At 40.4% G+C, this 16157-nt stretch overlaps 1 protein-coding gene across 3 annotated transcripts in view; it reads left to right on the forward strand.

Annotated features, from left to right (window-relative positions):
- Positions 1-16157, forward strand: part of DOCK4 (dedicator of cytokinesis 4) — a 488208-nt gene that overhangs the window by 339620 nt on the left and 132431 nt on the right. For all 3 annotated transcript variants that reach the window (XM_064374405.1, XM_064374410.1, XM_064374414.1), the window contains exons 19-23: positions 99-182; positions 358-458; positions 3336-3417; positions 4753-4923; positions 9624-9816. In XM_064374405.1, coding sequence (XP_064230475.1) covers positions 99-182; positions 358-458; positions 3336-3417; positions 4753-4923; positions 9624-9816 — 631 coding nt within the window. The remainder of the gene's footprint in view (positions 1-98; positions 183-357; positions 459-3335; positions 3418-4752; positions 4924-9623; positions 9817-16157) is intronic.

Here is a 16157-nt window from a genome sequence, read left to right on the forward strand (position 1 = left end):
ATTTTGTTACCATTTTCCTTGCAGAGATTCATACAATAAAGACCATTGGGAGGAAAAAGGCAGATAGTATCTTCATTCATTTACTACTTCTTCAACAGTTTCTGCAGGATACACTGGACACCTTATTTGGAATTTTAGATGAAAATTCCCAAAAATATGGGTCTAAAGTGTTTGATTCTTTGGTAAGTTCAACTTCCCTTAATTATATTTTAATTGTTTTGTCTCTCAATCTTGACTTTCATGAGGCTGGTTCGGAAATGTATGCTTAATAATGTAAGAGTTTATTTTAAGAAAACCAAAAAAAGGGAAAACCTTGATTTGCATTCAGTTTTATAAAGCTCAGTTTTCTCTTTTTAGGTTCACATAATAAATTTGCTGCAAGATAGCAAATTTCATCATTTTAAACCTGTAATGGACACTTATATTGAGAGTCATTTTGCTGGGGCACTTGCATACAGGTAAGGCCCTGTATCGTGTAATTAGTTTAGAAGTGGTTCCTTTCAAGCTTTTCTCAGCAGAAGTGGCAATATAGGAAAATTTTAAAGGGAGTGTCGGAAGAAATGGAGCACAACTGAAGTGTCTCTTGAGATAGTCTCTTCCCTGCTCACACACCCTTTTTAAATGGCTAGAACTTGTTTCGATTAAAAAGGGAAAAAAAGAACCTCCTGAATTCTATTCCTGAGCCCAAGTATAAAGTCTTTCCTTCTTGTCTCTGTTTCACTGGATATTCTTTGGTCTAAAATACCTGGTTATTTCACTTTGGCTGTTAAGAGTCTCACTCCATCACTGTACTCCCTGGTGATTATAAATGTTCATAAGAAAGAAATATGAATAGAAAACAACCTTTGTCTTCACACCTGCTAAAAGTCATTCTTCACCTGCCTTCACGTGAGGAGGGAATACATGCTTCCTTTATCTTTCTTGGGCAGAAGTTAGAAAGGCTCTGGGAGATGGTGTTTACCATTCTCACTCAGTGGAAATATCTGATATGCCAAATATAACCAATCATTTTAAAAAGGTTTCAGTTATACCCCAGGATATCTGAATTACATCTGAATATCAAACATTTTCAGGGGTTTTGGTTATGAAAACATCATAAATCTCTTTTTCTTTTTTTCTTTTTTTTTTTTTGAAATGGAGTTTTGCTCTTGTTGCCCAGGCTGGAGTGCAATGGTGCGATCTCGGCTTACTGCAACCTCCACCTCCCTTCTTCAACTGATTCTCCTGCCTCAGCTTCCCTAGTAGCTAAGATTACAGGCGCTTGCCACCACGCCCAGCTAATTTTGTATTCTTAGTAGAGATGGGGTTTCTCCATGTCAGGCTGGTCTTGAACTCCTGACCTCAGGTGATCTGCCTGCCTCGGCCTCCCAAAGTGCTGGGATTACAGGCATGAGCCATTGTGCCTGGCCTGAAAAAGAGAGCCTCATTTATCTGTTAGGATTTACTGAGTGCCAGCTGCTTGCCAGGCACGCTATGCTAATGATGTAAAGACCTGGTCTCTGGCCTCAGGCAATTTAGTAATTGGGATCTGTCCTTTGATAGGAACTGCTATTTTAGCTGCACCTCCTTTTCTACCAGCTCAGGTGATGCTGAAAAGTTATGAATCATGTTCAGCTTTGGCTAGTGCCTGCCTCCTCACAGCATAGTTGATAATTGCCAGAGGCCACAGCTTCTCTCTTTCAGTCCGACAAATAACACCTCCCCGGTCTGGCCCTGCTTAAATAGCCTTAGAATGTACCCCACTGTTCTGTCTCCCGGGTGCAATACCGTCATTGCTGTTCTCCCTTATTTCCACCTTATACTTTAAGCACCTATGGGCATGCACATACCTGACTGTTCCCAGAGATGAGTTTAAAAAGCATGAAATCAAGTTTGTATCCTTCCCCCACCTATGTCATATGTAAGGGTTAGTAGGTAATCAGATAAGCATTTGATCCTGTTTACTTGGGTATTCCCAGCCATGATGCGTTAAGATCTACATCTCAAACATTGAAATGAATAGAGGTATGTTTGTTAGACGAGACCCTTCATCAGTGTGATTTTTTGCTGAGAGGGAAATGCAACAGCAGGAGCAGTTTTGAAACATTGGCCCACTCGGCCTAACAATTTGGGCCCTGGTGTGAGGAGGTTGCTGCTTCCGTGTAAAATTGTCTTTGGAAGCTAGAAAACAAGAGTGTAATTTCTTACATTTCCGGTTGGTCAGGAAAGCAGGATCTTAAAAAGATAAGTAAGGTTTGTGGAATCCTCTCAGGCTGGGGGTGATCAGAAACTCATTGGCATGTTATCTTAAAAAATAGCACTCCCCCAACATCCACCTGCTGGCACATCCAAGTATTCCCTGACTCAGAGAAACATCGCTGTGTAAACCATTTCCTTGAAACCAAGAACTGGCTGGGTGCAGTGTCTCATGCCTGTAATCCCAGCACTTTGGGAGGCCAAGGTGGGCAGATGTTTGAGGTCAGCCTGGCCAACATGGTGAAACCCTGCCTCTACTAAAAATACAAAAAAATAATTGGGCGTGGTGGTACACGCTTGTAATTCCAGCTACTTGGGAGGCTGAGGCAGAATTGCTAGAACCCAGGAGGGAGGTGGAGGTTGCAGTGACCCGAGATTGTGCTACTGCACTCCAGTCTGGGTGACAGAGTGAGACTCTGTCTCAAAAAAAAAAAAAAAAAAACGGAAACCAAGAACTGACCACAATTCAAGGTGGTAAGACTGTCATCTTGAGAGTTGTGGGTTGTTTTTACATTTTAATTTCTTTTTTCAAAAAGGAAAAAAAAATACCTTGGCCTTTCTAGAAATTCTCCTAAGACGCATATTGACATAAGCCGTGTTCTTCTCACAGGTCAGAAAATTGGCTTGATAAATCCATGAGGTGTGCGTTGGAGTGGGGAGGTATTATCTCCGTCCGTCCTCCCCACCCCATTTTGCCTGCAGTCTAATGACATTGCATCCAGCTGTTTACATGGTCACTGGGAACGAAATCCCAATGAGTGAGTTTACGGTATTGACCATGGCAGTCATACTGCCAGGCACTTGGTTGGCCAGAGTCCTTTTCTCCAATATTTGTGTCCACCCATTTGGTGGCATTACCAGAAATAGCAGGGCCATGGAATATGTCCAGATTGAGTGTTGTTTCTCTCCTAAGCTTTGAAAAGGGGCAGTGATGTTGAATTGCAGACTTAGTAAAATTATTATACACCAGATTGACAGGAAAACGTGAGAACTGATGGGGAAAGAAGCCTCCTCATGATACAACTAAATGTTGGATTTGTTGGCTTTTAATTGACAATTAGACCAATTCTACATTCTGGACGTTTTTCCCTGTATTTTAGAGATCTCATCAAAGTGCTCAAATGGTACGTGGACAGGATCACAGAAGCAGAGCGGCAAGAGCATATCCAGGAGGTGCTGAAGGTGATAACATGCTGTTGATAACAGATAGAAGAGTCTAACAAAGCTGTTGCATGCTGATGCTTAAACTAATTGGTTTCTCTACACAGACAGTAATGGGTGATGATATATTACTGACATTCCAATTCAAGGAACTTAATCAGTTTGTGGCTGCCTGAATGCTGATGAAATTTGAAGGGGACTTTGCCAGGAACAGTTTCTACTGGAAACTGTCCGGGATTGAATCTTTGTTCCTCTGGGCTCCAGAGAACTTCAAGTGAAGTCTAAAACTAGAAGGAGAGGAAGGGTTTATGAGAGAAGACTATACAGGGGCAGTTAAGCTTAGTTCCTGGCTCTTGCTTCTACCAGCCTGACAGAGACCATCGGGGAACCATTTTCATTAAATTTTAAGAGCAAATAGGGTGGCTTAGCAGGGATTCTAATGACAAAACCTGAGGCTTTACTGGGTCTCTGGCTTAACACTGCCCACGTCTCTGGGCACTATATACTCAGTTGTCTGTGGAGATACTAATTCCTTACTTGCAAACATGTTCAAAAAGCGTACAAATTCTTAAAGGAATTATCCAGTAATAGTCCTGGTAGTCTTCTGATCCCTGTTGTTGAGGACCATCCTATTTGGAGTCAGTAGATTAAAGTAGACAATGTCTACATTTTATGAAACAAGCATTTTGTGACTTATACGTTTGTTGTTTGGGACTGATTGAAGGTAAAATGCTAAGTGGCAAAAGTGCTACTTGTCAAAACATTTTTTTTTTAAGTCAGTTATGTTTTTGTTGACAATTTAAAAAACGTGTTCATCATACTCCAGAATTATAGTGTTTTTGTTTTTGTTTTTAAGATGGAGTTTCACTCTAGTTGCCCAGGCTGGAGTGCAATAGTGCGATCTTGGCTCACCACCACCTCTGCCTCCTAGGTTCAAGCAATTCTCCTGCCTCAGCCTCCCAAGTGGCTGGGATTACAGGCATGTGCCACCACATCCAGCTAATTTTGTATTTTTAGTAGAGATGGGGTTTCACTATGTTGGTCAGGCTGGTCTTGGACTCCCGACCTCGGGTAATCCACCCACCTCGGCCTCCCAAAGTTCTGGGATTACAGGCATAAGCCACTGCACCTGGCTAAAGTGTTTTTAAATTTTCTGTATGTCTCTCATTAGGCATCAGAGCAAAGTGGCCATTCCCTGTACAAGTAAATACTGTTCAAAAAAGCCTCACAAGGTCTTGGTGTTTACATCAGTAATTTAAAAGTTTAATCCCATACCATGGTTTTTATGCCTTGTCATTGTTAAATAAATACTCTTGGTCTCCTTTGAAGCTAACTTTTAAAAATTGTATTTTTAAGGCACAGGAGTACATTTTTAAGTATATAGTTCAGTCTCGAAGGCTGTTTTCCCTTGCCACTGGTGGGCAAAACGAAGAGGAATTCCGCTGCTGCATTCAGGAGCTTCTCATGTCAGTCCGTTTCTTTCTTTCACAAGAGAGCAAAGGGTCTGGAGCATTATCTCAGTCACAGGTAATTTGTTTTCATCTATGCTGAATAGAAGAAAATGATGAGTGCAGTTTGTTTATTTTTACACAACAGAGTAATCAAATGTTTTCTCCATCGAAAGTCCATAGCTCCAGTTTATGTTTGTAGCTTAACCAACTTTATGAGTAGACTTTTTAAATTCTCCTACCTTCCACGTACCAGCTGAGCAGAAGTGGGTTGCCTTTCCTCAGACCCTTCTCTCTCTTCATGGAGAGGCTATTGGTTTGCATCAGCTTCATTTCCAGTTACCAGAATGCATAGTGATGATTGGGCATGCTGTCACCACCAGCCCTGGGGAAGGAATTTCACTAGAGCCAATCTCTTGCAGTTCTTTTCCCCAAGCCTCTCACTGCATTTTAATCTGTCAACTTGAGAATCATTATATTGGACTCAGCGAAACTGCATGTTGTTTTGTTTTATTTAACTTGACCCTAATCATCCTGGGACTGATGTTAAAAGACCAGTGCAGGACTGCTGCTGCCAAACTCTATTACCGGAAGTAGCCCCACATTTTTTTTTTTTTTATGAACAGGATTCATCCACTTTCCAAGTAGCATGGCCTTGAATATGATCCATGAGATAATTCTGAATATTTTTCCCTATACTTTCTTGATTCTCTTATATACTTTTCATTCTAATGACTTGGTTAAAAACCTGTCAGAAGGAGAAGGAGCCTCTTACCATGCCCTAGAGATTAGAGAGACTTGTAATCATTAAGAACTAGGACATAGAAAGGGAGATTAGGAGACGAAATTAGATCCTTAACAGTGTCGTTATGATTTGGTACCATATGATGTTTGGAAAGCAAAATCCAGGAATGCACCAACCCTCTGATAATGTGCTGTATTTTTTCTGACTGTTTAGGGGTCTGTTCTTGTTCCTATATTCTTTATAGAGGTGGACTCATCTTCCATCTGGGCAAGGATACAACTCAGGCTCTTTTAAACGTCATTTTGGCCTTTGCAGTCAACAGTACAGTCACTGCACTGTGGGAACTTGCCAGAGACCTCAGTGTCAAGTTTCCCACTACTAGCTAAACCCTGCTGACAGCAGTTGATATTTGAGCAGGATACTCCAACAGGCTATCCATGCATTCCTTTGGGTCAGAGTTCTTAGAAGTTTACTATTGCTACAAAAGCAATTCAGAATTTGAGTATCCACCATGAGATTTTTCTTTTTACCCTTTGTCAGTTACAGAGATGAAACTTGCCCAATTCACACCTGAAAAATATTTTCTTACTCTTACGAGTAACCATAAGTCATGGTTTCTTCTTAGGGATTCAGGAGACTTTTTTTTAACCTTAGTTGTACCACTGGATCCTGAGGTCCCCCTAAAGTGGCTTGGGCCACCACGGTACAGCAGGGTGAAGCAGCTCTGCTTTTACCTCTTCAACACGCTAATTTCCACTGCTCTTGATTCTCTAAGTTCTATCCCACATCAAATTATAGAAACAACTTCAGCAGCTTCAAAGAATCATATTTGGTATTTTTTGCTTTCAGCTTTTAATCAAGAGATAATATGTAAATGTGTCCATAAAGTTTCTGAATATCATTGTAAACTCTACTGAAGTCATTCTCTTTTAGTGCAGTATTATGAACTTGTATATTTTGATGTGATAACTTTATTTTTAGTTTGATGCTAAGAAAAAATCCATATAAAATGATGAAAATGGTTAGTTTTCTTTATGAAGGAATGAGAACTTTGCCCCTCTGTATTTGGGGAGGACAAGAAATGCTACACACCTCTGCCCATACCAGGTTCCCGTTTGGTCCCATGCTCTCTTTTTTGTTTTTGTTTTTGTTTTTTTTTTCCCTAGACAGAGTCCTTACTCTGTCTTCCAGGCTGGGATGCAGTGGCAGCATATCAGCTCACTGCAACCTCTACCTTCTGGGTTCACACAATTCTCCTGTCTCAGCCTCCCGAGTAGCTGGCATTACAGGTGTGCACCACCATGCCCGGCTAATTTTTGTATTTTTAGTAGAGGTGGGTTTTCACCATGTTGGCCAGGCTGGTCTCAAACTCCTGACCTCGTGGTCTGCCCGTCTCTGCCTCCCAAAGTGCTGGGATTACAGGCGTGAGCCACCGCACCCTGCGATCCCATGCTCTGTTTGCCGAGATAGTCCCACTGATTCGATGGATCCGATGCGTTAGTTTTCTGTTGCTGTATAACCAATGTCCGTAAGCTTAATGGCTTTAAACAACACTCATTTATTAGCCCACAGTTCCATAGGTCAGAATTCCAGGCAGGCTTGGTTGGGTCCTTTCCTTAGGATCTCCTAAAGCCAAAATCAAAGTGTTAGTTTTCATGTATTATCTGGAAGCCTGGAAATGAATTTGCTTTCACAATCTTTTATGCTGTTGGCAGAAATGTTTCTTTGTTTTTAGAAGGCTGATGTCCCCATTTCCTTGATGGCAGTCAGCCGGTGTGGGGAGGTGCTGTCAGCTGCCAGAGGCCACTTATACTCCTTGGCACATAGCTGCTCCATCCTCAAATCCAGCAACAATATGTCAGATCCTCCTCATGCTTTGAATCTGACTAGTTCTCCTGCTACCAGCCAGAAAAAACTGTTTTAAGGGCTCGTGATTGGGTGAGGCCCCCTGGATAAATCTCCATATTTTATGGTCAACTGATGCATAATCTTCATTACATCTGCAAAATCTCTTTTGCCATATGACATTATGTAATCACAGGAACACCATCAGGGACAGGGTCATGGGAGTCATCTTAGAATCCTGCCTGCCACATTTACAGCGAAATAAAATTTGTCTCTGAATTGGTCTGAGTTTTACTATTAGGCTGCCTTATAGCAGAAACCTGGTTTCCTTGCTCCGTTTTACATTTTTTCCATGTGGGCTACAACTCAGGGCAAACCCTGTTATCTAGAGGCCATCCCCACAGTCCTTCGGGCTGGATCAATGGGCAGCTTCTGGTCCTCTTAGGAAGTTCATTTAGTCCTCCTGCCTCAAATGAAGCTTGCTAATGACACTGTTCTTAGAACAATGCCCTGCCCTAGAAGGACTAAGGGCTAACTCAGCTGGTGCAGCAACAGTTCTTACCTTTCCATTTCATAGACACACACCCCCTACTCGAAGATCCCTAAAAGAAGAAGAATGTCAGAAGGAATCGAGGCCTAAAACCCTGCTAGATGATTCCCAGTAGTTATCTTTCCCTGTGTGTCTTGGCTACCAGGAAGGTCAAAACTAAATTGTACTTTTATTTTTACTTATAGTAAAAACTCTCAGCTTCCCCTGGAATGGCCATCTTCCTGCCTTCATCACAAAAGACTTGTTCCTTTATGCTTTTTAATCATCCTATTATATGTGTATATTACACGGTAGCACATTCAGATACCTTTTTGAAGTCAAGAAGTATAAAGAAATAATGGATAAATTAAGGGATATCTGAGGGAAATCAACTTAGTTGACTTTTTAATAATCAGAAAGCAGAGCTCATTTTATTTAACTTCATCAGTATGACTCAGCTCTTTGCAGGATGACATGAAGGTTATATAAATACAGGCTCTAACAGAGAATATCAAGTTATTAACTTTAAATATATTCAAGTAAACCTATAATTTTTAAGAGCCAAGGGCCATCTCTGTTGGTTTATAGCACCTGAAATATTTTGATGGCTCTGGCATCAAAAACAGATCTTGGCTCTTCTAGATATTCTTGCTGCTGCTGTATAAATAAATACTAAAATCCTTAAATTTGAGTTTGAGCGAGTCTGTGTTTGAATCATCAGCACACGTAGATGTGATCTACTTTATGATGGAGCCAGATTTCATTGGTAAGCCAGCTAGCACTTGAATCTTAGCATATTAGAAACACGTGTCTCCTTCCCTGACTAGGTACAGTTGAAGCTAGTCAACTCTTCCTTCCATTGCCCTCCTTTTATGGAATTTTAAAAGGCTGACTTTGTTTGTTTTGATGTACAATCCTAGCCCAATTTTTTAAGTATGCCCTTTGAGATTTTATGTGAGCATCTTTTTTCCCCATAAAAATGATTATTGGTTTTTTTTATTTACATAAAAATTATGGTTCTTAGTCTGTACACACAGTTCTTGGTTTAAAATAGAACTTGAAGCAACCCAGGGGGTTTTTCTAATGATCTTTTTGTTTTACAAGAGATGAAACTAAAGCCTAAGTGATGAAACTAAAGGGTGCTCAAATAACTTTCCAAAGTCACAGAGTTGATTGGAAGCAAAGCCAATACTATATATAACCTGGGTCTTCTGATCCCCTGTCCTGTGTTTTTTCTTAAATCAGAAGTGGAGTGCTTTGGGGGAATTAATGTGTTTGGTTTCTTATGAATGAGATTTAAGTGAGCATTTCAGAAAGCTTCTTCCAAAAGGAATGAAATATAAATAACTACCATCCAGATCTTGGTTGAGCATTCTTTCTATTCAGTCATGATACACTTCGCCAATCCTTTTGCTAATGTCAGTGATTTTCCAAAATTTCCAAGTTTTTATTAGGCTGCTCCTTTGTACCTTTCAAAAACTGTCCTAGGCTACTGCACATTTTTAAATTTTACCTTTTAGCTTTAGGTAACAGAAACATTTTATACTTGTATTCCTACCATTCAGAAATACTTTTCACGGTCTTTAAACTCACTGACATTTTGCAGCATATTTCTCATGGCATATCTGGGAATTGATTGAAGTTTATTTTTCTTTTTAAGGCTGTGTTTCTGAGCTCTTTCCCCGCCGTGTACTCAGAACTGTTGAAACTCTTTGATGTCCGGGAAGTGGCCAACTTGGTCCAGGACACTCTGGGCAGTCTACCAACCATCCTGCACGTAGATGATTCCCTGCAAGCCATCAAACTGCAATGCATTGGCAAAACCGTGGAAAGCCAGCTGTATACCAACCCAGGTAGGGTGCTAAGTCTCTTGGAGGAAATCGTGCCTCTGAAAAGCCATTTTGTACATCTTATAGCCATTGGTCAGCAGACACAATTAAAAACAAAAATTAAAATGTACTTTCTCAAAACCATTGTTTATTTGGGTGGTAAATGTATTTAGTAGTCAGATACAAAAGTATGGCAATTAAAACTTTATTGCTGGAAAGAATGAAAACTAATGATTAAATTATTGTTATTTATGTTCAGTGACATTTAACACTTTCCTTCAGAGATGCTTACAGGTACCTGATAGGATCCTTATTTGTTTGTCTCTTGTTTTTAAAAGTTTTTCATCAATTTGTGTTCTGAAGCTGTATGAAACTTTGCATTATGTTGTTTTTTCCTTTACCCCTACAGCAAGTGGTCAGTTACTTAAATTAATTTTGTCATACCTGTTAGTAAGTTCCTTTACCTCTTGTTTTCTTTTGTTTTTTTTTCTCCCCTCAAAGCAGTAACAGAGTGAGTACTAACCTCATTTTAAGGTTTATTTTAAGAAATTTCAATCAGCCTCCCAAGTAAAAAACTTATTAACATAGATTCCATTAAGAATTATTTTCCCAGATGGGTGCAGTGGCTCACACCCGTAATCCCAACACTTTGGGATGCCAAGACAGGCAGATCGTTTAAGGTCAAGAGTTGAAGACCAACCTGGCCAACATGGTGAAACCCCCTCTCTACTAAAAACGCAAAAAAAAATTAGCTAGTTGTGGTGGCAGGTGCCTGTAATCCCACCTACTAAGGAGGCTGTGGCAAGAGAATTGCTTAAACCTGGGAAGCAGAGGTTGCAGTGAGCAGAGATGGTACCACTGTACTTGAGCCTGGGCAACAGAGCAAGATGCCATCTCAAAAAAAAAAAATGATTTTCCCCATGAATATGTGTGTATGTATAATTTTTTTTTAAATAGTTTTATATAAACTATTTTTTACATCTTTTTTTGCAAAATATTTTACACGTGCATTTAAGAATAGAGCATAATAATGACAAATCATTAACAAATCTTAACGTTTCCACATATTTGCTTTAGATTTTTTATTAAGAAATTCATCATAGATATATTCAAGGTCCTCCTGTCTAGGCTCCCATTTCCTTCACAGAAATTTTCACTCTCAGAGGTTATGGTTCCTATTTTCTATTCCTTCATTATATAGCTTTAAAAATATATGATTTTTTCTTCTTCCAAATTTTTAAATCTTTTCATTTTTAAATGATAATATTACATTGTATGTCACTCTTTGGAGTGCTTTTTTTGATTCGTATTATATTTTTATATTTTTTCCTGCCACTAGATATAGCTCTGCTTGACTATTTTTTACTGTTGTGTGATATTCCACTGAATGAACATACCACAGTTAATTTATTTTTTCTTCTGTTGAAGGACTTTTGAGTTGTTTCTAATTACTTTTTCTGAAATAGCACTTTAAACAATATAAAAGAAACTTCAACCTTCTGATTTGTCCCAATAAAAACATATCCTGGAGAAAAAATATTTTTTGTAGTGGTTTTCAAACTCTGCTGCTCAGAGCCCTAAGGGTTCTGTTGCAGTGACTCAGACCCTCTCTGGAGTCAGGAGCAGGGACTGTACAGGGGATATAGGTCCTACTTTAACTACTTTAACTCAAGCACCAACCCTGCTTTCACCACACTAAGAAACGTTCACTCCTGTCTCAGAGGAATTGATGATTTCTGCCATATTTCTCCCACACTGACGAGATTATTCTTGGTTAGGTTAAAGTCTTACACTAAAAGAGCAATACAGTCATCAAAATTGTTTTCAAATATAAGGAAAATATTGTGGAGGTTTCTGTTCATTGCCTCTGAGCAATGTAATCTGTCTTTGGACCCAGTTCCTTGTTGGTTCCTGATGCTCCGTGGACAATAGAGAAATCAGGACTAGAAGGATACACAGAGAAGAAGCTGCTGCAGTGCAGGAGAAAGAATGTTGGGTCCTGTGGGAATTGATGAGAATATGTACTATGGTAAGGGATGGAAGGACTCATGAGACCCAAGAAATGTTGACCCTGCAGGGTCTGTGCCAGTGCCCTGGAAGAGAGGCTCGGGGCCGGTGTAGGGAAGCTGGTAATTGTGTCGTGGTGGCATAGAAGAGGAAGAGAAGAAGAGTAAGCCCTGTCTGCTGATGTTGTGTGGGAAGCTTGCCATGGAGGATGATTATGGAGAAGCAAAAGTGGCTCACGATCAACAGAATCCTTAGCACACGCAGATGTTCAAAAGAGAAAAGGCTTCTGTCACTGCTGCAGCAGGATGTGACTTGGCTTGGTGTTTCCTGACTCATCATTGACGAAAACAGAGACTGTGATGTATAGACGGCCAGCAGAACACGTCAAGAAGGAGCCCATCTTCATGGAGAAAACTAGGAAGTGTCTCTGAGAGCCTTCCAGGACTCAGAGTGCCTTCTGTTTAAATCACATGGGACTAGACAATACTGCTAGGGAAACCTGGAAAGTGTTTCTAGTGACTTTGGCATTCTAAATCAGAAACTGCGGACTGAGGGGACTGATGGGCATATTTATGTTGTCTAGTTGAAAGAGGAGATGTTGGAAGACAAAGAAGATGTGAGATGCTAACAGCAGGCTCCACAGTGTCAGAGAACAGGACGTGATGTCTTGGGTTGTGGTTAACTAGAGAGTGTGATCCTCACAAGGGCCTTGGTACATCTTACAAAATTAGGCTGATTCTGTCTGACAGGAGGGGAAAGAAGAGGGACAATATAAAACTGTATAACTAAAGAACTGTAATAAAAGAGGGCCCAGTAGTTCACTCAAAATAACAGGTAAAAGGGTTAAGCCGTTTAACACTTCTGACCTCTCATTTAAAATATTAACACACACATACATAATTTTTATGTCAGCAAAAGGATTTTTTGGGGGGGCGTGGAGAACTTGGGATTGAATGCCCTAAGTTTTTATCTTATTTTCCCAGAGATAACTGTATCCAAGTGACAAGGGATGGTTAAAAAAAAATTCTTTTATTATAAACATAAAGAAAACAATAGCATCACCAAAATATGGAAATAAGACTCATTTTAGATACAGTTATGGTGTAGTCATTCCCCATTGCTGCTGTGACAGTAATCGAAAACTTAGTGGCTTAAAACAACACAAACTTCTTATCCTACTGTTCCATAGGGTGGAAGTCCAAAATTGTTCTCAATGGGCTGAAATTAAGATATTACTAGAGTTGCATTCCTTTTTGGAGGGTCTAGGGAACAGTTCATTTTTTTGCCTTTTATAGCTTTTAGAGGCCACTTGCATCCCTTGGTTTGTGGCCACTTCCTCCCTCTTGAAAGCCAGCAGCACAGCGTCTTCAAATCTCTCTGTCTCTGACTCTTGTTCTCTTGTCTCTTTCGCTTATAAGGACCCCTGTGTTTACATTGTGCACACCAAGATAATCCAGGAAAATCTTCCCATTCGAGATCCTTTACTTCATCGCATCTGCAAAGTCTCTTTTGCCATAACATACTCACAGGTTCTAGGGATTCAGAGATGAACATCTTTGGGTGACTGTTACTCTACTTGCCACATACAGGTTAAAGAAACAAATTCAAAAGCAGTGTAATAGCTTAGCTCTATATGGGAAGGTGAAAAACACTTAGAAATCTAAGATTTTTATTTATTTCTTGAAAGTAAAAAATAATGAAATCTGGAAGTGCTACAATAGTGTGAGTGTGTACATCATGACCAGGTGGAGGTTACAAATGACACTTTTCTGAGTAAAATTATAAATGTGAAATGAGGATAAGATAAAGTAGGGACCAGGACATTTAGGGGTATCCACTGGATATGTATTCAGCTAAAGACAGAGTACTTAGTCTTGACCTGCCTTAATGACAGTTCAAATTCTCTAAATATAGAATATGGTAAAGACAAATGCTATTGTGAGTTTATTTTTGATCAGCAAAGAACAACTGGTTAGCAATATGGAATTAAGAAGAATCTGAGAAAGCGGACTTATTTCCTGAGAGGTTCATATCAGCCAGAGAAAGGAGTAAAGAGAGCTGGGCTCATGCCTGTAATCCCAGCACTTTGGCAGGCCAAGGCAGGAGGATTGCTTGAGCTCAGGCGTTCAAGACCAGCCTAGCCTAGACAACATAATGAGATCCCATCTCTACGAAAATAAACTAAAAATACTCAGGTGTGGTGATGCATACCTGTGGTCCCAGCTACTCAGGTGGTTGAGGTTGGAGGATCACTTGAGCCCGGGGGCTAAGAATACAGTGAGCCATGATCATACCACTGCACTCCCACCTGGGTGACAGATGGACACTCTGTCTCAAAAGAAGCAGGGGAATACAGAGTACAGTTAGATCACATTTTAAGAAAATGAATTTCAAAACCCTTTCAGACCTTAGATGTTACAAGCCCATCAAGACATCTAGGAAGTTCTAAAAGTTGACATTTTACTGGAATCCTGTATTAGTCAGATTTCTCCAGAGAAAGAAAACCAACAGGGTGTGTGTGTATATACATGAAGGAAGGAAGGGAAGGAAGGAGGAAGGGAAGAGGGAAGGAAGGGGGTCATAAGGAAATGATGTACATGATTAAAGATGCTGAGAAATCTCAAATCTGCAGCCAGTAAGCTGGAGACCCATAAGAGCTGATGATATAGTTTCTGTCTGAGACCAAAGGCCTGAGAAGCAGGAGGGACAATGGTATAAGTTTCAGTTCAAGTCCAAGTCCAAATGCAAGAGAAGACCATTGTCCTGGCTTGGAGACCATCAGGAAGAGAGAGCATATTCTCCATTACTCAGCCTTTTCTTCTATTCAGGCCTTCAACAGAGTGGATGAAGCTCACCACACTGGGGAGTACAATCTGCTTTACTCACAATCCCAGTGTTATTCTCCTCCAGAAACTTCCTTACAGACACACCCAGAAAAATGTTTAAACAACTATCTGGGCACCCTATGGCCCAGACAAGTTGATACATTAAAATTAACCATCACAAATCCCAAGGAGAACAAAGCGGAGGAGGCATGCAAAGGAACAAGTATGGCTCCAGGATACTCATGGTTGAGCTCAGAGTAGAAATTAACACGTAGAGAAGACAGAAGGTCATATATGCATGTGAGCACCAAAGAAGGGAATGAAGTGTTGTCATGGGAAGATTCAAGCTAGGTTGTGGTAAGGGTCTCTGGGCAGCCTCACAGATGGACAGAGCAGGCCGGAGGACTGAATCACCCCCTTAGTCATACCCACAAAGCCAAATTCTAGAACTTCTGACCAAACCTGAAGGACACAGATAACATTTGGAATCTAAGTAGATTGGTATTCAATGTCTAAATCATCTGAGGTCCAGGTGGACTTATTTAAAGCATTAAAAATTGGCAACTCATTTTTCCCTTTCTCCCCCAAATTTTGCTCTCCCTATTTCCTGAAAACAATGAATAGAAGAGTCTAAATAGGTTTGGAGAAGACAGCTTTGGCAATGGCAAAAAGATAGATTTGATGCATAGAGGTTGTTGGGGAAGGAGGAAGCGTGGAAGTGGCAACAGAGAGACATAGTTGAGGGCATGGTAGCGAGAGGTCAGGAACATGGTCCCCCGGACTCTGCAGGGTCGGATTCTGCTGGAGCTGTGGGTTTTACATTCACTTTCCATTTGTCACCGTTGCTTGGTACTTGATGATTTGTTAACAGATGTCTGCAGTTAATGCTGAGCTATTTTCTTGCTTAAAAAAAATAGTTACATATGTTTCTACTTTGGAATAATTGAACAGTTTATCAGGCAAAACTCTGCACAGATAGCAGAAGTAAGTATAAAGACTTAAAGCCACTGGTCATGTACCACTGGTGAGAAGCTTACTGGTACGACTTGCTTTTGCCTACACTAAAAAATCAAGTGTTTTAGGGTACGAATTCCTTAAAGTAATCAAGTGGAATTTTTTTTCCTTTTGGCAGAAACTCCTCAGTCCCCATTAAGAGTTTTGTGGATTTCATACAAAACTGCAATAAAAATATAAGAGAAAGAAGGGCCAGGCGCGGTGGCTCACGCCTGTAATCCCAGCACTTTGGGAGGCCGAGGCGGGTGGATCACAAGGTCAAGAGATCGAGACCATCCTGGTCAACATGGTGAAACCCTGTCTCTACTAAAAATACAAAAAATTAGCTGGCCGTGGTGGCGCATGCCTGTAATCCCAGCTACTCAGGAGGCTGAGGCAGGAGAATTGCCTGAACTCAGGAGGCGGAGGTTGCGGTGAGCCGAGATCGCGCCATTGCACTCCAGCCTGGGTAACAAGAGCAAAACTCCATCTAAAATATATATATATATATATATATATATAAGAGAAGGAAAGAGAAAG

Source organism: Aotus nancymaae, unplaced genomic scaffold (assembly GCF_030222135.1).
Source record: "Aotus nancymaae isolate 86718 unplaced genomic scaffold, 86718_ANA_hifiasm-v0.15.2.pri h1tg000002l, whole genome shotgun sequence".
NCBI classification, from domain to species: domain Eukaryota; kingdom Metazoa; phylum Chordata; class Mammalia; order Primates; family Aotidae; genus Aotus; species Aotus nancymaae.